The sequence below is a fragment of the Anomaloglossus baeobatrachus genome, chromosome 1 (assembly GCF_048569485.1).
Source record: "Anomaloglossus baeobatrachus isolate aAnoBae1 chromosome 1, aAnoBae1.hap1, whole genome shotgun sequence".
In the NCBI taxonomy this organism is placed as follows: Eukaryota; Metazoa; Chordata; class Amphibia; order Anura; family Aromobatidae; genus Anomaloglossus; species Anomaloglossus baeobatrachus.
Window position 1 is genome coordinate 855,710,221 of NC_134353.1, and position 22,146 is coordinate 855,732,366.

Below are 22,146 nucleotides of genomic sequence, written 5' to 3' on the forward strand. Positions count from 1 at the left end.
AAAAAAAAAATCAACTAAAATAAGAGAATAGTTTTAAGTCATTTTTGAACAAAGGTGATGAATATTTTTTTTTTTCACCAATTCAAATTTTGCCAATAAAGCAACTACAATGCCACGTGCACACGCTCAGTATTTGGTGAGTTTAATACCTTAGCATTTGTGGCAAAAATCAGGAGTGGAACAATCAGAGGAAAAGTATAATAGAAAAACGAGCACCGCTTCTGTATTTATCACCCACTCCTGGTTTTGGCTTCCAAATACTGAGTTAAAAAAAAATCACCAAAAACTCAACGTGTGCACGTGGCCTTAGGATGTTTTAGAGGGAATTTGTCATCAGGTTTTTACTATGTAATCTAAGACCAGCATGATGTAGGGGCAGAGACACTGATTCCAGCTATGTTTAACTTACTGGACAATACAAAGAAATCCCAGCACTCACTTTCTTTGCAAATTCATTCCTTTATTCCAGGCTTCACTACCTGAACATTTCAGCTCCTCTCGAGCTTTCTTACTGCTGTTAAAAGCTCGGGAGGGAGCTGAAACATTGAGGTAGTGAAGACTTGATTAAAGGAATGAATTTGCAAAGAGTGCCAGGATTTCTTTGTATTGTCTTGGATCTTCATTCCACGTACACCATGCTGATGAGGGTGGAGAATTGATTATCCTTTATATTATGTGTAACTTACTGGACTATGTGTTGCTATTTCAATAAACTCAGTGTTTTATCAGCAAGAGATTATCACTACAGCACTAGGTGTCTCATGCCTTTAAGTACTGCTCTGTGTATAAACTGTACCCCCTACTGATTAGCAGCTTTCTGTCAATATACAGCATACACAGAAAACTGCCAATCAGTGGTGTGGTCGGGCCTATATAGAGCACAGCATTCCGAGCACTGGTAGATCAGCAGCAGAGAAAACAGTGATTTTATCATAGTGACAGCAAGCAGCCCCGTAAATGACACATCGCTGGAATCTGGGTCTCTGCTCCTATATTATTCCGCTCTAAGATAGCAATAATCTGAAGACAGATTCCCTTTATAAAAATGATTTGCCAGATTTAAAATTAGGGTTATATTTTAGGGCCAGCTAATTTGGGGATAAATGTTGACAATTTGCTTCTGGCTTGGTAATTGTGGACATAGACATGGTTGACCTGAACGTATAGACTCACCCTTTCTATAGTATTTTTTACACTGTCTACTACTTTCAAGCATCTAATTAAATTGTCCCACCTTTGAGGGTGGTAACAAACTTGTGATCTACCCAGTATATTTAACCTTATGAAATGTGACAGTGCCTTCACTTACAATTCAATTTCATCACATAAACAAAACAATAATAACCTAATAGGATTTTAATATTACCATGTTCCTTTACAGGGAACCTGTCAGGTCACCTGCCTGTCCCCAAATGCCCCTATAGTGGTAGAAGTGCACATTTCTTTGATCTGATCATGTCTTTTATGTAACTGACTAAAGGCCCCGTCACACGCAGCGGTTCGTGCGGTGTCACAGCGGCGTCACAAAGCGGCCGCCCAATAGAAGCGGAGAGGGCGGAGATGAGCGGCTGGAACATCCCGCCACCTCCTTCCTTCCTCATTGCGAGCGGCCGAAGGTAAGGTGATGTTCCTCGTTCCTGCTGTGTCACACGTAGCGATGTGTGCTGCCGCAGGAACAATTAACAACCTTCGTCCTGCAACAGCAACGATAATCGGGAAGGAACGACACGTCAACGATCAACGATTAGGTAAGTAATTTTGATCGTTAACAGTCGTTCACGCGTTTCACACGCAACGACGCCGCTAACAAGGCCGGATGTGCGTCACGAATTCCGTGACCCCCAACGACATCTCGTTAGTGATGTCGTTGCGTGTAAAGCGGCCTTTACTCTGCCATGTTTGAAAAATCAAGTTTTAATTTACAGTGGTGCATATACGCTAATGTAGCAGGACTAGTCTGGTGGTCCTTGCCCTCAGCGAGATTGACAGTATGCAATACTGGCTCTGGCAGCAGCATTAATGAAGCAAAAGGTCGGAGGCAAGACTGATCCTGGGAAAAAGTATATAATGCAGAAAAAATACATAAAATAAAACTTTTAATAGATTTATGTAAAATGACCTAGGTCCATTCTCTAAAAAGACACACTAAACGAACATGAAGCGTTACACAATGGACCACCAAATGGGTCCAAGTGTATGATGTGGCACAATAAAAGGGGACTGACCCATAAACAAATGTACTAGACACGCTATACAGTTGTCCTGTTAAAGGACCAACAGTTGTCCCAATCTAGGACCACAAGAGCTCAATTAATCTCCAACTCACAATAAAGAGACCTAGTTTCATAGACCTATGGGAACAGCCCATCAGGTGAATGTATAACTAGATACAGGGCCAGTACATATAAGTAACATACTGAGGAGAGCTGCCTTCATGAAAATGATACTTATCAATCACTCACTACATTATATAGTAAAGGAACGCTCTCACCCATGTGTATAGCTGTGATCCCAGCAGGATTTCCCATATTCATAGAATCGGATGGTGTAAAGGCTCCCGACACGTTTCTTCTGGGCAGATTCATCAGGGTAGCAAAACCCTTATGCGCTTAATTTGTGCCAAAATCAGCCATATAACATGGTCACCACTTGCTTCGGCACTTCCAACAGTCCTCAGTTCATCTGTGGTGTGCCATACAACTTGGAAATCCTGCTGGGATCACAGCTATACACATGGGTGAGAGCGTTCCTTTACTATATAATGTAATGAGTGATGGATAAGTATCATTTTCATGAAGGCAGCTCTCCTCAGTGTGTTAGTTATTTGTACCGGCCCTGTATTTAGTTATACATTCACCTGATGGGCTGTTCCCATAGGTCTAAGAAACTTTGTCTCTTTATTGTGAGTTAGAGATTAATTGAGGTCTTTTGGTCCTAGAATGGGACAACTGTTGGTCCTTTAACAGGACAACTGTATAGCGGGTTTCGTACATTTGTTTTGGGGTCAGTCCCCTTTTATTGTGCCACAACATTCACTAGGACTCATTTGAGCTTGGTGGTCCATTGTGTAATGCTTCATGCTCGTTTAGTGTGTCTTTTTAGAGAATGGACTTAGGTCATTTTACATAAATCTATTGAAAGTTATATTTTAAGTCTTTTTTCTGCCTTATACACCTTTCTGCTATTGTGTTATACCAACTTTTGTGGTGTCAGGAATCTTTATACCACGCACAGTGGTATCTTGCTATCTAGTTTCCTGGGAAAAAGACGTTCCACTGGACTAGCCGTGCTTCATGAGTAGAGATGAGCGAACCTTAGGCTTGAGGCTTGGGGTTCATTTTCGGAAAATGATGTGAAAATCCCCGTGGTGAGTATAGTGTGATTTCCACGTCATTTTCCGAGCCCGAACCTCGAACCTCGAGGCTATGGTTTGCTCATCTCTATTCATGAGCTTGTTAGAGGCCGCAGAATAAAAGTTGATTCTTCAAACATTTCAGTGTTAGGCCGCTTTCACACTGCGTTCCTCTCTCCGTTCAGTGGTCCCATCGGTTCTTCCGTCTGATCCCTGAGCAAAACGGGATTCGGATGTATGCGCCATCGGGTCCACTGACTATAATGGTGCACACGGAGTCACCATGTGCTCTGTCATGCACCATTTTCAGGGGTATACGCTTGCTGGAGGCGGACCCCCAGATACACTCTACTACGTCTGGGTGTCCGCCTCCAATAGGTGGTCCAAGCGATGATTACAGGACATATGAACTCAGCCTTAGTCAGTAATATAAAAGACGTGTAAAGATATCTGCACCAGTACCGCTACCCGTAACATTTGGGGACAGTCAGGGGAGCTGACAGGTTCTCTTTAAAATATAGAAGTGGGGATAATTTTATAAAAATAACCTATACAATTATACGCATCATATTTGTATCCTGGTTTGGAAACGGCAGAAAGTGAAATAATATATTGTGAACAGTTGATTAATTCCTTTATTGGAAAATAACACTCGCACTTAAAAAACACATTGGATCAATCAAGTGATGAGCAGACGTCTTCCACACTATTACCTTGCTGTCTCTCCAGTTGCCTGTCAAGTTGACTATACTCAAATGTTACCCTATTAATAAATTTACCGCTTGACACCATTCGTAAAACGCTGTTGTCACAGCCGATCTTCATTTGTGCTGCAGAGATAAGAATTAGAAGTTAGCTATGCAGCCATATTGATATTCAATGGGTTTTCTCTCATCTTCTAAAATTGGTCAAATTGCAGAGTTCTTAAAAGCAAGAACTTAGCAGTATACCTTTTATTAAAAATCATCTTTATTCTCACAAATGGAAGGATTTTTATTTTATTGTTTACATCTTTTTTTTACTTTACATTTTATAGTTTACAGCTTTTTGCGCTGCTCTTAAGTTGCTTTGGATTACTGCAAACCCTCTTTTGCTTTCAGAATCAGAGAGTGAAAAGTGAGGTTAGTGATGCAGCCATGCCACTAGTCCAAACTGTCACTCATCAGGAGCACACCACCCCATTCCAGGCAAATAGTAGCGGGAAAGCTTTGGAACATAAATAACAAGACAACCACTTTAATTATTGAATGGGAAGAACTCCTAATATTTTAGGGGTAGAAGTAGTGGTCAAAGTGGTATTTTGTAAGAGTGATCAGTAAATTAGAAAGTACTAATTATGTTTTGGGACATCTTTAAAGACACATGTAAAATGTAGGATGAATGCAGTGGCGTAACTAGAGTTGGATGGGCCCCGGTGCAAAGTTTAGACCTGGGCCCCCCCCCTTCCACATACACAGACACTTGGGGTAGGGGATAATGACACTGACACTCGGGGTACAGGATAATGACGCTGACACTTGGCTCTCACCCACAGCACCCTGAAATCCCTCTATCAGCACCCAGCTTTCCTATGTTCTGATATTTGTCTTGTACTCAGCACCCAGCTTTCCCATATCAGAGCATGAGAAAGCTGGGTGCTGAGAGATGTATATCAGAACATGGGAAAGCTGGGTGCTGAGAGATGTATATCAGAACATGGGAAAGCTGGGTGCTGAGAGATGTATAGCAGAGCATGGAAAAGTTGGGTGCTGAGGGAAAGAGCCTTTTTCCCTTAGCACAAAACGTTTCCATCCCCTGCTTGTATCTTTGTCCCCCTTGTATAAAGTTCTCAAAATACTATAACAGCCCCCACATAGCCTTCCAAATAATTGTATAAAGGGTCCCACATAACCCTTCATATATTAGAATGCAGATGCATAGCCCTCCATATATTATAATGCACCCCCATAATCCTCCATGTATAAAGTAGCCCTTCAATTTATAATGCATTTCCCATAGTTCTCCATGTATTAAAATTCACCCCATAGTACTTCATATATTATACTGCACCACATAGTCCTCCATGTTTTATAATGCACTTCCATAGTCCATGTATAAGGTAGCCTCCAGAGTCCTCCATATATTATAATGCAGCCCCCATAGTCCTATATGTATTATAACACAACCCCATAAAACTTCAGATGGTATTATGCAGCCCCATACTCCTCCATGTATAATTCACCCCTATATTCCATGTATAAGGTTTCCCTTCATTTTGTATTATACAGCCCCCCCAGACCTCCATTTATAATGCAGCCCTATAGACCTCCAGTATAATGCAGCCTCATAGACCTCTATGTATATTACACCTCTATATTCAATGTATAAGGTGTCCTTCATGTTTATTATGCAGCCTCACCAGGTCTCCCTATATAATAATGCAGCCAACCTCTCCAGGCCTCCATGTATAATATAGCAGCCAGCCTCCCAGGCCTCCATGTATAATATAGCAGCCAGCCTCTCCAGGCCTCCATGTATACTAATGCAGCCAGCCTCTCCAGGCCTCCATGTATACTAATGCAGCCAGCCTCTCCAGGCCACCATGTATACTAATGCAGCCAGCTTCTCCAGGCCTCCATGTATACTAATGCAGCCAGCCTCTCCAGGCCTCCATGTATACTAATGCAGCCAGCCTCTCCAGGCCTCCATGTATACTAATGCAGCCAGCCTCTCCAGGCCTCCATGTATACTAATGCAGCCAGCCTCTCCAGGCCTCCATGTATACTAATGCAGCCAGCCTCTCCAGGCCTCCATGTATACTAATGCAGACAGCCTCTCCAGGCCTCCATGTATACTAATGCAGACAGCCTCTCCAGGCCTCCATGTATACTAATGCAGCCAGCCTTTCCAGGCCTCAATGTATACTAATGCAGCCAGCCTCTCCAGGCCTCCATGTATAATGAGCCTCCTCAGGCCTCTGGCCACCGTGTATTCACTAATATATATATATAAAAAAAAAAAAAGTACTCACCCTCTCTCTTCCTGCTCTGTCTTCACGTCTCCTCATTCCCCAGCCGCTGCTCGTCCTCACTGCTCCCCTCCTTCCCCAGCCACTGCTCGTCCTCACTGCTCCCCATTCCCCAGCCACTGCTCGTCCTCACTGCTCCCCTCATTTCCCAGCCACTGCTCGTCCTCACTGCTCCCCTCATTCCCCAGCCGCTGCTCGTCCTCACTGCTCCCCTCATTGCCCAGCCACTGTTCTGTCCTCACTGCTCTCCTCCTTCCCCAGCCGCTGCTCGTCCTCACTGCTCCCCTCATTGCCCAGCCACTGCTCTGTCCTCACTGCTCTCCTCTTTCCCCAGCCGCTGCTCGTCCTCACTGCTCCCCTCCTTCCCCAGCCACTGCTCGTCCTCACTGCTCCCCTCCTTCCCCAGCCACTGCTCGTCCTCACTGCTCCCCTCCTTCCCCAGCCACTGCTCGTCCTCACTGCTCTCCTCATTCCCCAGCCACTGCTCGTCCTCACTGCTCTCCTCATTCCCCAGCCACTGCTCGTCCTCACTGCTCTCCTCATTCCCCAGCCACTGCTCGTCCTCACTGCTCCCCTCCTTCCCCAGCCACTGCTCGTCCTCACTGCTCTCCTCATTCCCCAGCCACTGCTCGTCCTCACTGCTCTCCTCATTCCTCAGCCACTGTTCGTCCCCATTCCCCAGCCACTGCTCGTCCTCACTGCTCTCCTCATTCCCCAGCCACTGCTCGTCCTCCCTGCTCCCCTCATTCCCCAGCCACTGCTCGTCCTCCCTGCTCCCCTCATTCCCCAGCCACTGCTCTGTCCTCACTGCTCCCCTCATTCCCCAGCCACTGCTCGTCCTCACTGCTCCCCTCCTTCCCCAGCCACTGCTCGTCCTCACTGCTCTCCTCATTCCCCAGCCACTGCTCATCCTCACTGCTCCCCTCATTCACCAGCCACTGCTCGTCCTCACTGCTCTCCTCATTCCCCAGCCACTGCTCGTCCTCACTGCTCTCCTCATTCCCCAGCCACTGCTCGTCCTCACTGCTCCCCTCATTCCCCAGCCACTGCTCGTCCTCCCTGCTCCCCTCATTCCCCAGCCACTGCTCATCCACACTGCTCTCCTCCTTCCCCAGCCACTGCTCTCCTCCTTCCCCAGCCACTGCTCTCCTCATTCCACAGCCACTGCTCGTCCTCACTGCTCCCCTCATTCCCCAGCCACTGCTCGTCCTCACTGCTCTCCTCATTCCCCAGCCACTGCTCGTCCTCACTGCTCTCCTCATTCCCCAGCCACTGCTCGTCCACACTGCTCCCCTCGTTCCCCAGCCACTGCTCGTCCACACTGCTCTCCTCATTCCCCAGCCACTGCTCTCCTCATTCCCCAGCCACTGCTCGTCCTCACTGCTCTCCTCATTCCCCAGCCACTGCTCGTCCTCACTGCTCCCCTCATTCCCCAGCCACTGCTCGTCCTCACTGCTCTCCTCATTCCCCAGCCACTGCTTGTCCTCACTGCTCTCCTCATTCCCCAGCCACTGCTTGTCCTCACCGCTCTCCTCTTCCACCTCTGCTCGTCCTCCCCCCTTCTCCCGGTGCTCCGGTCGGCGTCTTCCCGTCCTGCGCTCTGTGCACTCTGAGCACAGCAGTCGCACAGGAGTGACTTCACCGTGCAGGCACGGGCAGGGGGGTGAGGGGAATGATGATGCATAGAGTGCCGCCGGCAGCCCTATGCTTCAACATTACTGTGCGCGGTGACGGGGGAAGGGGCCCCGCTGCCGCCGCTGACGCCGCTGACACCAGGCAGCAGGGCCCGGTGTCGGCGGCGGCAGCGGGTCATATAGCCGCCGCGTGTTTTGTGACAGATCAGCGCAGCTCCTCCCTCACTGACAGGAGCTGGTTGCTGAACTGCCGGGCGGCCGCCGGGCCCCTAAGCTCCCGGGCCCGGTCGTAATGGCGACCGCTGCGACCGCGGTAGTTACGCCCCTGGATGAATGTATTGATACAAAAGAGAGAGTTGCCCTTGAGTCCTATGATGCAGGCGCCAGGGTGTCCGAATATAAATGTGATGAGGTATGCCATTAAGCCACTACATGGAGACTACATCAAGGATTCAACTCAGCCAAACTATAGCAGTGTCTAATTAATCCCATACGGTGTTCATAGTCCATACATTCCTAACAGGAGCGCTGCTCTTGGTCACTGTATACTTTAATATACATGTGATGGATATGTCTATTCAGGAATAGACTTGGACAGATTATCAATTTTATCATTTATTATTTTTAAAAGGATCTTTAAAATTCTAAAAAATTAACATTTAACAAGGCTACACTATCAAATACTAATATAAAGCACTAACTGTAGTACCCGGCATTGCCCGGGATAGTAACTAAGTATCTCTCGTCTCTGTCTCACTCTTTCACGCTCCCACTCTGTCTGCCTCTCTCCCTGTCTGCCTTTCTTTCTCTCTCTTTCTGTCTCTCTGCTTCTCTGTCTGTCTCTCTCTATCTGTCTCTCTGTCTCTCTCTGTCGATCTCTCTCTATATGCCTCTGTCTGTCTGTTCCTCTGTCTGTCTCTCCCTGTTTGCCTCTCTATCTCGCTGTCTGTCTCTCTGTTTCTCTCTTCATCTCTGTCTCCCTCTTTCTGTCTTTGTCTCCCTCTGTGTCCATCTCTCTCTGTCCATCTCTTTCTGTCTCTCTCTCTGTCTTTGTCTCTCTGTGTCCATCTCTCTCTGCCCATCTCTTTCTGTCTCTCTCTATCTCTTTTTGTTTCTCTGTTTCTCTCTTTGTCTCTCTGTCTGTCTCGTTCTCTCTCTATCTCTGTCTCTCTGTTTTTCTCTCTGTATGTCTCTCTATTCATCTCTTTGTCTGCCTCTCTCTGTCTCCCTATTTCTCTCTCTGCTTCTCTCTGTCTGGCTCTCTCTGTCTTTTTCTGTCTCTCTGTCTGGCTCTCCCCATCTCTCCACTGATATCATATTATCTCACACATAAGCTTCTTATACTAAGAATGTCCTTTGTTACCTATGGCAACCAATCAGATCTCCTATTAATGAGCTGTAGCTTCCAGTTCCATTGACTTTAATGTAAGCAGGATTTTTGGCGAATAACTGTAAAGCACGGGATTAAATTTTCCCCTCAATACATAGTCTATGACATTTCCTGAGTCACATGAGGCGTCTGTGCAAAATTTCGTGATTGTAAATGTGACAGTGCAGATTCATTTAGCGGACATACACACGCACACACACACACTACACACATACACTACACACATACATACATATACTCAGCTTTATATATTCGATTTGTGCAAACAATCTTTTACCAGAGCCATGAAATGAGTGACAGAGGTCAGCCAACGGAAACATATTGGATGGATCTAATCCAGTGCCTCCCAACAGCTCCACAAAATCTCCAGCTCCTCCACATCCTTTTGGTGGTGGCTTCTGTAAACAAGATGGGAAAAGTCAGAGATCAACAAGGTAAATCTCTTGTCTCATACACCCTCACAACATCTACCAATGGGATTGCCATCACTTGGAGTTTAGTCCAAAACGAGGCCTGTCCTAAACTGTTAACCCTTATGGGACCCAAACAAACCTTTTCAATAATTGGGAAAAATATTAATATTAGATTAATTTATTTCTCAATTAGTCTTTTGTTATCCTCTTCCTCAGTGACCCATTAAATATGAAGTTTGGGTTTCATAGACTTATACAAGGTCAGTGGCTAACTGATTGCATGTGAGAGGGAAATCATCCAGAATATGTTATCACCCTAGATGTTAACTAAATGATCATAAAATAATTACTCAATGGAATTAAAGATGGAGGATATGAAAGGGGGCCTGTGGGGACATGAACATTTGAACAGGGCAATATGCATATGTTGGCTTCACTGGCTTTCAGTGAGCAACACTGTAAGGCTGTGTGCGCACGTTGCGTAATTGCATGCATTTATGCTGCGTATTGCACTGCAGCGGAAATGCATGCGTCCTGCATCCCCTACACAATCTATGAAGATTGTGCATGATACGTGCGCACGATGCTTTTATGAATGCAGCGATTTGGGGCCAAAATTTTGACCAAAATCCGTGCGTTCATAAAATGAGCATGTCAATTAATTTGTGCGCTTTGGATGAAGCTCCTATTCTGTCTATGGTGGGGGCAGCAGCCACAGCGCACGAAATCGGCTTTTTTTGTACAGAAAAACTGCATCCATTATACCGTGTTTCTGCAGCGATTTGACGCGCACATGTGCTGTAAAATCACTGCAGAATATTCAGCATTTACGTGCGCATGAGCCCTAAAGGTTTACACACAGATCAAAGGCTTAAAACTCAAGAATGTGGTATTTTTGTTGTTTTTGGGCTTGAAAGAGTTGAGGGCGACTGAAGAATTTACTCATATTAGCTGTAGTACCCAGCGTTGCCTGGGATAGTAACTGTCTCTCTCCCCCTCTCTCCCAGTCTCTGTCTGTATCTCTATCTCTCCGTCTGTCTTTATCTGTCTGTCTCTCTGTCTGTTTCTTTGCCTGTCTGTCTCTGTATCTCTTTGTCTGTCTCTGTCTGTTTCTATCTGTCTGTCTGTGTCGCTGTCTATCTCTTTACCAGTCTGTCTCTTTCTGTCTATTTGTGTGTCTGTCTGTGTATCTGTCTCTGTGTCTGTCTGTCTCTTTCCCTGTCTGTCTCTTTCCCTGTCTGCCCCTGTCTGCTTCTGTCTCTTTCCCTGTTTGTCTCTTTCCCTGTCTGTCTCTTTCCCTGTCTGTCTCTTTCCCTGTCTGTCTCTTCCCCTGTCTGTCTCTTCCCCTGTCTGTCTCTTCCCCTGTCTGTCTCTTCCCTTGTCTGTCTTTTTCCCTGTCTGTCTTTTTCCCTGTCTGTCTCTTTCCCTGTCTGTCTCTTTCCCTGTCTGTCTCTTTCCCTGTTTGTCTCTCTCAGTTTCTTTCCCTGTCTGTCTCTTTCCCTGTCTGTCTCTATGTGGCTCACCACAGAAATCATATTACCTCACATATAAGCTTCTTATACTAAGAATGTCCTTTATTCCTATAGCAACCAATCACAGCTCCTATTAATAATCTGTGAGCTCCCAGCTCCATTGATTTTAATGGAGCCAGGTTTTTTGGAGAGCAACGCAAGGGTAAATTTTCCCACCAAAACATAGTTTATGACATTCCCTGAGTCACAGGGGGTTTCTGTGCAAAATTTCGTGATTGTAAATGTGACGGTGTGGATTCCTTTAGCAGACATACACACACACACACATACACACATACATACATACATACATACATACACTCAGCTTTATATATTAGATGTCCCAGCTATCATCAGAGACATAACAATTCCCAGCATACCTTTAACTGTAGCTCATTAAAGTGGCCCAGCGTTAGGTCGGATATTTTCATCACGACTGGGTATATTATTGAGAAACTGCAGTTTCTATGTTGATGGGGAATGATCATAGTAAATTTCCCACTGGGTGACTGTGAAATCACATTACAGGCTGTAGGGAAATAAGAAATATGTTAGTTTGAATATTTCATGGATTGCTAGATACCATGTCAGCATTTACATTACAAGTGATAAATAGCTCTATCTGAGCCCCAATATAAACCTGTGCTGAAGGAACGTCAACATTTATGACACAAGGGGTTAAGAGTCCAGAGGGAGGAATCCAGAGCCCCGGACCAATATTTTCTTTATTCAGTCATCAGATTGCCATAAAGTCCATGAAAATATGATGTACAAACATACAACCAATGCGTTTTCAAAGCACAATGCACCCTTAATGGTGGCCACGATTTTAGCTAGTGGGTAGCTAATAAAACGATTGGTAGAGTATGAGCGACGGGTGAGGTGGATTGAAATGTCAGCATGGTTATGTTCAAAATCATCACCTATTAATTAGCTACAAAGAATATCACTTTGTCTGGAGAGGGAAACACATCCATGAGTGCCATCCAACACCTGCTCTATTAATCATTGATGACCTTCCTAAAAGAAGATATTGTCCAAAATGGTGAAACCTCTACTAACCCAGTATGACACTCATAAAAAGAAGACATTGTCCAAATAGTGAAACCTCTACTAACCCGGTGTGACCCTCTTAAAATCAAGATATTGTCCAAATGGTGAAACCTCTACTAACCCAGTGTGACCCTCCTAAAAACAAGATATTGCCCAAAATGATGAAATCTTTACTAACCCAGTGTGACCCTCCTAAAAAGAACATATCGTCCAAAATGGTGAACCCTCTACTAACCCAATGTGATCTGTTATGATCCGATGTTCAATGACTACAATGAGCACAATCCATCTGAGTCGTAGATAATAACGTACCGACCGCAAGCCCTGAACTTAACACCACACTAGAAGTAGCCGGGCAGCATGCCTAACAACCTAGATGCCTCAAACCCAGCCAGAGGACTACATAACCTACAAGGCAGAAAAAGAAAGAAAACTATCTTGCCTCAGAGCAGATGTCCCCAAAGAGACAATAGGCAGTCTCCCACATATACGGACTGTGAGCAAAGATGAAAAGACATACACAGTAAGAGCAAGATGGAGCAAAGAGAGGCCACGCTATACTAAATACAAAAGACAGGATAGGGAACTCTTGCGGTCAGCATAAAAACTCTATCAAAACGTCCTACACAGAATGTGGAAAAAAAAAAGAGTAATCTAATACTCGCACGTTCACTATCCGTACAAGACTCTAGTAGGAAAAGACTAGCAATTACCCTGCTGACTAACCCTTGCTAAAATAATAGCAAAGTCTGACTAGGAAGATAAAATTATATTATCTGAAGGCACAAACAATCAGGAGTCAATAGAAAAACCTTCAGAGGAAATTCACAGAAGCAATAAGCAAATAACACACAAAAAGTATGAAGCAAAACCAAGAACTTAGCTTAGATAGATGGCGGGGAAGCCAGGAGAACAACAGACAGATTCCTATACTCTTCAGGAATTTCAGACAACTGGCAAAGACAAACAGCCAGCAAACGCCTATATTCAAAATCAAGGTTTGAGCTACCAACCAGGTGTGTAGAACTGGGAAACAGAATCCAAATCACTAATATCAATGACCACAGGAGGGAGTCCAAGAGCAGAGCTCCACCAGACAATATTCACAACAGTGATCCTTCTAAAAAGAAGATATTGTCCAAAATGGTGAAACCTCTACTAAACCAATGTGACCCCCCTAAAAAGAAGATATTTCCCAAAATGATGAAACCTCTACTTTGTGACCTTCCTAAAAAAAAATATTGACCAAAATGGTGAAGCCTCTACTAACCCGGTTTGAATCTCCTAAAAAGAAGATATTGTCCAAAATGGTGGAACGTCTATTAACCCGGTGTGACCCTCCTAAAAAGAAGATAATTTCCAACATGGTGAAGCCTCCACTAACCCGGTGTGACCCGCTTAAAAGGAAAATTGTGTCCAAAATAATAAAACCTCTACTATCCTGGTGTGACCCTCCTAAAAAAGGATATTGTCCAAAATAGTGAAACCTCAACTAACCCGGCACTTTGTGATAAGTTTATGAAACTGCAACTTGGGCTTATTTTCAGAGTAGGGCTTATATTTTAAGCACACTCAAAAAAGCCCCAAAAAATCCTACCAGCGCTTAATTTCAAGGAAACAGGGTGCTATTGTAGTTCCTGTTTGGCATAGAAGACATTTCAATACATCTCATTATCATTAAAGACAGGATTCCAATGAAATATAATACCTACAGTGCCTACAAGTAGTATTCAACCCCCTGCAGATTTAGCAGGTTTACACATTCGGAATTAACTTGGCATTGTGACATTTGGACTGTAGATCAGCCTGGAAGTGTGAAATGCACTGCAGCAAAAAAGAATGTTATTTCTTTTTTTATTTTTTTTTTTAAATTGTGAAAAGTTTATTCAGAGGGTCATTTATTATTCAACCCCTCAAACCACAAGAATTCTGTTTGGTTCCCCTAAAGTATTAAGAAGTATTTCAGGCACAAAGAACAATGAGCTTCACATGTTTGGATTAATTATCTCTTTTTCCAGCCTTTTTTGACTAATTAAGACCCTCCCCAAACTTGTGAACAGCACTCATACTTGGTCAACATGGGAAAGACAAAGGAGCATTCCAATGCCATCAGAGACAAGATCGTGGAGGGTCACAAGGCTGGCAAGGGGTACAAAACCCTTTCCAAGGAGTTGGGCCTACCTGTCTCCACTGTTGGGCGCATCATCCGGAAGTGGAAGGCTTATGGAACTACTGTTAGCCTTCCACGGCCTGGACAGCCTTTGAAAGTTTCCACCCGTGCCGAGGCCAGGCTTGTCCGAAGAGTCATGGCTAACCCAAGGACAACAAGGAAGGAGCTCCGGGAAGATCTCATGGCAGTGGGGACATTGGTTTCAGTCAATACCATAAGTAACGTACTCCACCGCAATGGTCTCCGTTCCAGACGAGCCCGTAAGGTACCTTTACTTTCAAAGCGTCATGTCAAGGCTCGTCTACAGTTTGCTCATGATCACTTGGAGGACTCTGAGACAGACTGGTTCAAGGTTCTCTGGTCTGATGAGACCAAGATCGAGATCTTTGGTGCCAACCACACACGTGACGTTTGGAGACTGGATGGCACTGCATACGACCCCAAGAATACCATCCCTACAGTCAAGCATGGTGGTGGCAGCATCATGCTGTGGGGATGTTTCTCAGCCAAGGGGCCTGGCCATCTGGTCCGCATCCATGGGAAGATGGATAACACGGCCTACCTGGAGATTTTGGCCAAGAATCTTCACTCCTCCATCAAGGATCTTAAGATGGGTTGTCATTTCATTTTCCAACAAGACAACGACCCAAAGCACAGAGCCAAGAAAACCAAGGCCTGGTTCAAGAGGGAAAAAATCAAGGTGTTGCAGTGGCCTAGTCAGTCTCCTGACCTTAACCCAATTGAAAACTTGTGGAAGGAGCTCAAGATTAAAGTCCACATGAGACACCCAAAGAACCTAGATAACGTGGAGAAGATCTGCATGGAGGAGTGGGCCAAGATAACTCCAGAGACCTGTGCCGGCCTGATCAGGTCTTATAAAAGACGATTATTAGCTGTAATTGCAAACAAGGGTTATTCCACAAAATATTAAACCTAGGGGTTGAATAATAATTGACCCACACTTTTATGTTGAAAATTTATTAAAATTCAACTGAGCAACATAACTTGTTGGTTTGTAAGATTTATGCATCTGTTAATAAATCCTGCTCTTGTTTGAAGTTTGCAGGCTCTAACTTATTTGCATCTTATCAAACCTGCTAAATCTGCAGGGGGTTGAATACTACTTGTAGGCACTGTATATAAGATAAGACAAGATCCACCATTTTCAATATGTGTGGTCAAAGCACACTTCCTCTCCCTTCCTGCACAATGACCTCTATGGAAATCATGGAGCATGCCTACAAAGCTCTCCTGTAGATGTTAATGAACATATCCAGTCAAATAATGTCCATGTGGCTTTTATAAAGCATATTGCATGTGTAAGTGGTATTATTCAAAATGGCTGCCTTCATAATCAAGCACAAAACAGAAAAAAATATGTACACATTAAAGATAAAAACAGATTAGAAAAAAATAAATTGTATCACTACCTGGTTTTAGTTATTAAAAAAAGTTGGTGATACAGTGACAAGCAAAAGGGTAAGAATGTTTTGAACTTTTGCCTTTCAGGCTCTATATCTCACCATCCACAACAGCTTTCAGTGTAAGACAACCTTTATTTTATAGACAATCATCTTGGCTATCTCATACATAAATTTGGCTTGCAATTATTTAGCATATGATTAGTTATGCAGATTCTTGTCATGTTACTGTGACTCGCCCACCCCAGGGCTATGGGACACCCGGTGCCGGGCCGGACTAGTCCGGTGGTAGTCAGTGGTGGCTGGGCCCGGCTCCGTGGCCCTGGTGGGTGTCAGTTGAATATGTGGCGGATGACTTTAAGTTTGTATTCGTGACGCCACCTGTGGTCTGCGGCTATTAAGCCGCCGCTGCTGTGTGAGGCCACCGGGATGATGTTATAGCAGCAATGGTGGTACTGCTCCCCACAGGTGGAGCAATGCCCGGGGCACAGTTGGTGCTTGTGGAAGTCTATGGTGCTGTGTGACTAACACGGTGCAGGGCCGACAAGCAATGAAAGAAACAGGCACAAACAGTAGTCTCTTTACCTTCTCCTCTTTTACTCGGCAGAAACTTAGTCCAGGGAGACCGTCACAGATGGTAAAGATGATCCGGCCGGCCTGGAAGTGCCTGGGGTGATCTTTGGCCAGTTGAGTATGAGGCCTACTCCTTAATCTTTCTCTGCTGTTTTAGGACACTGCACTTTAGGTTTGCAATTGCCCTCTTGCTGCTGGGACTTGTTGTTCGTCCCCTTTTCTGTGTGGTAGACTGCGCAGGCCCTCTCTGGTGCTTCTCTGCTGGAGCCCACACCAGGCCCTTGGCATGCAGCTGTACCTTCAGATTGCTTCTGGGACAGGGGGCTTGCAGCTCTCCTGCCCTCCGGATTCAGCTACCAGGGATGGATTTTATGCCCTGGCAACTACAGACTCCGATGTCCGAGTCTCTGCTGTGCCTCTCTGCTCCCCTTACTTCACTGGGCCAAGCTATCCCAGCTCTAGGCCCCAGTTTCACAAGGCAGCACTACTCTCCGTCTGTCCTCTTTCACTCCTGTCTCCAGACTAACCACTACTTCCTCCCTTCAGCCAGACTTAAGGAATCCTCCCTGAAGTTCCAGGTTCAGAGCTCCCTCTGCTGGCCGGAGGGAGAATTGTGTTGAGTGTTAACTTACTGGCCAATAGATCTCCCAATTACCTCCAGGCTCAGCATTAACCCTTTGGGAGGGCAATGCTGTTGTGGCGACCAGGTCCTGGGGCGCCACACTCCCCCTTAGTTAAATTCAGTACTCCCGGACTGTAGAAACAAACATGACATGTTAGAACATTTCATCCCATTATGGGAGGCGCAAATACTTTAACGTTACAAACTTAAACATTACTATAAGAGTCCAGTGTGGCTCCCCGCCGGGTGTCCATTACACTGCTCCATGGGGGACCCGCCGCGATCAAACCCCCAACGTAGGCTCTGGGCGTGCGTCAGAGCATTGATGACCCCACTCTATGCACGCCGGACGGGTTTTTCTTCAGGGGTGTCGAGCACACTGGTGCTAACTATGAACAATTTAGGTGTTGGCCACCCATAGTCCAGTGGCCCAATTGTCCATTTTCGCAATCAAAGAAAAGAAAAACATTTTGTACACAACCTTACAGACATTTTGCATAACTATGTACATTCTAATAAATACTCCTTCTTTTTCCCTTATACAGTTGACTCTCTATACCTTGGAGGGGGTTGTCCCCGAGTGCTGCGCTGGGACCTACGTAGCTCTGGTGTTTGCCCCTGACTACGTGGTGCGTCTTCTATCTCAGCACTACAGGTGGGCCTAACCCCAATAGGTAAGCGTGATGGTTGCCTTTGTGGGCTAAGAGTCGCCAAGGGTATGACAGGTTCACCACTGACAGGGGGTTGATCCTCCTGTTCCACTGCTGGCGTGTCATCTCGTGCTGGCGCGGACGGTTCTTTAGGTGGATCCGGAACCTCTTCTGTTTCTGGCTCGACCAACTGCGGAAACGTCAAAACTGGTACCACTATAGCATTGTTTATTCGGGTCCAAGTTTTGGGGAACTTTCCAAGGATGGTTTGAATCATCTCCCCTTCTTTCTCTTGACTTTGGGGACTTCCTTGTACTCCTTCCATTTCTCTTTGGATTCTGCACCGTTCAGGGCACGCTTTCAGGCGGTCTCGGGAAATTGCTTGATAGGTCTTGCCTTCATCCTTGCTTATGAGGCATACCTTACTATTGTCAAAGTTGGAGGGGATAATGGTGTAGGGCTCGTTTTCCCACTGATCATCCAATTTATGCGTCCTCCGCTTCTTCTTGAGGACTTGTTCTCCAGGTGCTAAGGGAGTTGCTGGGGCTGTTTGATTGTAATGCTGCTCTTGTCTCGTTCTTGCTTGAGACAGGCTCCTCTCTACGCACTCCTGGACCTTACGGTACCGCTGCTGCCGTTCTGTATCCCAATCCTCTATTTCTTGAACCGCCTCAGGCGACACAGTCCCCATCTCAAAGTCTACAGGCAACTTGCCAGGCCTGGCTCGCATCAGGTAAGCGGGGCTGCAGTTGGTCGAATTCACTGGGATATGGTTGTACAGGTCTACCAGATCTGGCAACTTTTCTGGCCATTGGTTCCTTTCCTCCAGCGGTAGGGTCTTCAGCATATCAATAACCACATGGTTCATTTTCTCGCACAGTCCATTGGTTTGGGGGTGGTACGGTGTGGTTCGGATTTTCTTACAACCGTACATGTTACAGAACTCTTGGAACACTTCAGCCTCGAATGCAGGACCCTGATCAGTCAGTACCCTTTCCGGATAGCCGTGAGGTCGACAAAAGGATGCCTGGAACGCTCTAGCTGCTGTCCTGGCTGTCTGGTCCTTCACAGGCACTACTACCAGGAAACGAGAGTAATGGTCCACAATGGTGAGGGCGTACACATAGCCTGACCGGCTTGGTGTTAGCTTCACGTGGTCCAGGGCCACCAACTCCAGGGGCTGCTTCGTGACAATTGGCTGTAGGGGAGACCTTTGGCTGGCATCATCCTTCCGCCTCAGGTTACACGGGCCACAGTCTCGGCACCACTTCTCGATCATCTTTCTCATGTGCACCCAATAGAACCGATCACGGAGTAGGGCCTCCAACTTCTTCCACCCGAAGTGTCCTGCGTTATCATGATACGCTGCTAGGACCATTGGAGCATCCCTCTGCGGAACCACTATCTGCCAGACAAGTTCATTTGTTCGCCAGTTGACATATCTCTTGCAGAGCTTGCCTTGGTAGGTGAACAGTCGTCCCCTCTCCTTCCACAGCTGCTGGGCTTCCTCTGGAGCGTCTGGGCCAAGATGGGTCTCAGCTTGCGCTAGCTTCTCTTTGACCAATCGCACGGCCGGGTCACCATTCTGTGTTTCTTCCCAATTATGGTGGAGTAATGGGTTGACCGAGACCTCGTGCTGGCTTGAGCGCTTCACTCCCACAGCATGCTCACACTGGGAAACACCTTGGTGATGGAAAGCCGGTAACTCTATCTCTTCGAGTTCATCCAGGTCTTCTCCAGCCTCGGGTAAGTGAGGCATTCTGGACAGCGCATCAGCATTGTTATTCTTCTTGCCAGCCCGATACTTGATGGTAAAGTCAAAGTTAGACAGCCGGGCCATCCATCGCTGTTCCATCGCACCTAACTTGGCTGTTGCCAGGTGTGTCAACGGATTGTTGTCCGTGAAGATGGTGAACTTGGCCGATGCCAGATAGTGCTTGAAGCGTTCAGTCACTGCCCAAACAATAGCGAGGAACTCCAGCTTGAAGGAACTGTAGTTTTCTGGATTCCTTTCTGTGGGCCGAAGCTTCCTACTGGCGTACGCTATCACCCTCTCTCTGCCTCCCTGTACCTGGGACAGAACTGCTCCCAGTCCCACGTTGCTGGCGTCTGTATACAGTACAAAAGGTTGGCTGTAGTCAGGGTAGGCCAGAATTTCTTCTCCCGTGAGAGCCCCTTTCAGCCGGACAAAGGATGTTTCCAGTTGGCTGCTCCATTCAAATGGAGGGCTCTGCTTCTTAGCCTGCTTTGGCTGGCCCACCAGGAGATCTTGAAGGGGCGCTGCTATCTTGGTGAAACCATCAATGAACCTTCGGTAGTAGCCCACCAGTCCAAGGAACTGCCGCACCTCCTTCACTGTGGTGGGTCTTGGCCAGTCCTTGATTACAGTGACTTTCTCCGGATCAGGTGCCACACCTTCTGCGCTGACCACATGACCCAGGTACTGTACCTTTGGCTTCAAGAGGTGACATTTGGACGGCTTGATCTTCAGGCCATATTTCGACAAGGACTCAAACACTTCTGCTAAGTGCTTCAGGTGGTCCTCATAAGTCTTGGAGTAGACTATGACGTCATCCAGGTACAACAGCACGGTTTCAAAGTTGTGGTGGCCCAAGCAGCACTCCATCAACCTTTGGAATGTCCCTGGGGCGTTGCAGAGCCCGAATGGCATACAATTGAACTCGCAGAGACCCATTGGTGTCGTGAATGCAGTCTTCTCCTTGTCCGCCTCTGCCACGGGAACCTGCCAATACCCACTGGTGAGATCCAAGGTGGAGAAATAGTTAGCTGACTTTAAGGCTGTTAGTGACTCCTCTATTCTGGGCAGTGGATAAGCATCTTTATGTGTAATGCGGTTAATTTGCCTGTAATCTACACACATTCTCATCGTACCATCTTTTTTCTTTACGAGCACTAGTGGAGCTGCCCAGGGGCTACAACTATCTCTGATAACCCCAGCCTCCTTCATTTCCCGTAACATTTCCTTGGCACACTGATACTGTGCGGGGGGTACAGGGCGGTATCTCTCTTTAATGGGATGATGATCACCCGTGGGGATTTGATGTTTAACCCCTTTCACCTGCCCAAAATCTAGGGGGTGTTTGCTGAAGACCCGCTCGTACTCCTGTACCACCCGGTAAACCCCATGCTTTTGGTGCGAGGGGGTGGAGTCGGTGCCTACATGTAATTTTTGGCACCAGTCTTCCGGCTGCCCCTTGGAGCCATTGTCTTCCGCCTGGTCGGACGGGATCAAGGGTTCCACTGCTTTGATGGTATTGTTACTGACAGTGTACAGTTTTGCTACAGTGGCGTACCGGGGCAATTTGGCCTCCTCCTCCCCACAATTCAAGACACGGACGGGCACTCTCCCCTTGCGGACGTCCGCTACCCCTCTGGCTATCAGGACTCCAGGCCTACTGTCTGAATACACCGGTTCTACCAAGGCATGGTAATCCTGACCCTTGAGGCCTATTGCTGCCCGACACCATATCAACATTTCACTTCTTGGGGGTATTACAATGGGGAGGGGGTCACTTACCCTCACACTGCCAATTTCTCCTCCGGCCAGCTCTACCTGCTGCCTCCTCATCAGGGCTCTGATCTCCCTCTGTAGGACACGCTGCTGCCCGGAGCTGGCAGTTTCAGACGCCTGTTGCAACAAAATTATCACTTCGGCAATACAATTTTCTATCACATTTGTACCAATGGTTAGCAGTGGTTCAGATTCTTTGCGATCAATATCTACAATTATCATCCCCTGACATGGCAATTCCACCCGCCCCACTTTAATGGTTACTTCTTTGTACCCAATCTGAGGTAAGGGCTGACCATTACTGGCCACAATTGTTAAATCATCATCTGGGCCATGGTCAATGTCTGAATCGGCCCAATATCTTTTGTACAGCTTATAAGGGATGGTTGTTACCTGGGACCCCGTATCCAGGAGGGCATTCAAAGGGATCCCATCCAGCACAATGGGAAGGACCGGTCGTCCTCCCACATACTTGCTGCGGCTGGGGTTTGAGCCGGGCTTCCTTACACCTGGGGGTTGGCTCCTGGCCCCAGGCTCAGCCCATTTAAAGGACAGTGTCGTGCAATATGGCCCGCCTGGTTGCAGTGGCGGCAGATCGGTTGTCCTGTTGAATCATACCGGTCTGCGTCTCTGCCTCGGGTCGGCGGAATCCTCCTCTGTTGCATCCATGGGACGTCCTCTGGGCTGGAGGCCAACTCGATTTTTGCAGGCGAGGGGGTCATTTGTAGAGACTGCACGGTCTTGGCAAGGGCAGCCACAGTCTTGGTCAGCTCCTGGACCTGCTGTCTGAGCTCTGCAGTGGGATCCTTATCCAGGGA

The 22,146-nt window shown here is 46.6% G+C and overlaps 1 protein-coding gene across 1 annotated transcript in view; it reads right to left on the minus strand.

Annotated features, from left to right (window-relative positions):
• Nucleotides 1-3,149: 3,149 nt before the first annotated feature.
• CRHBP (corticotropin releasing hormone binding protein) overlaps nt 3,150-22,146 on the minus strand; it is a 54,686-nt gene continuing 35,689 nt past the window's right edge. The window contains exons 5-7 of the mRNA XM_075342327.1: nt 11,688-11,836; nt 9,661-9,781; nt 3,150-4,182 (exon numbers count right to left, since the gene is read on the minus strand). Of these exons, the coding sequence (XP_075198442.1) occupies nt 4,028-4,182; nt 9,661-9,781; nt 11,688-11,836 (425 nt within the window). The 3' untranslated portion in view covers nt 3,150-4,027. The remainder of the gene's footprint in view (nt 4,183-9,660; nt 9,782-11,687; nt 11,837-22,146) is intronic.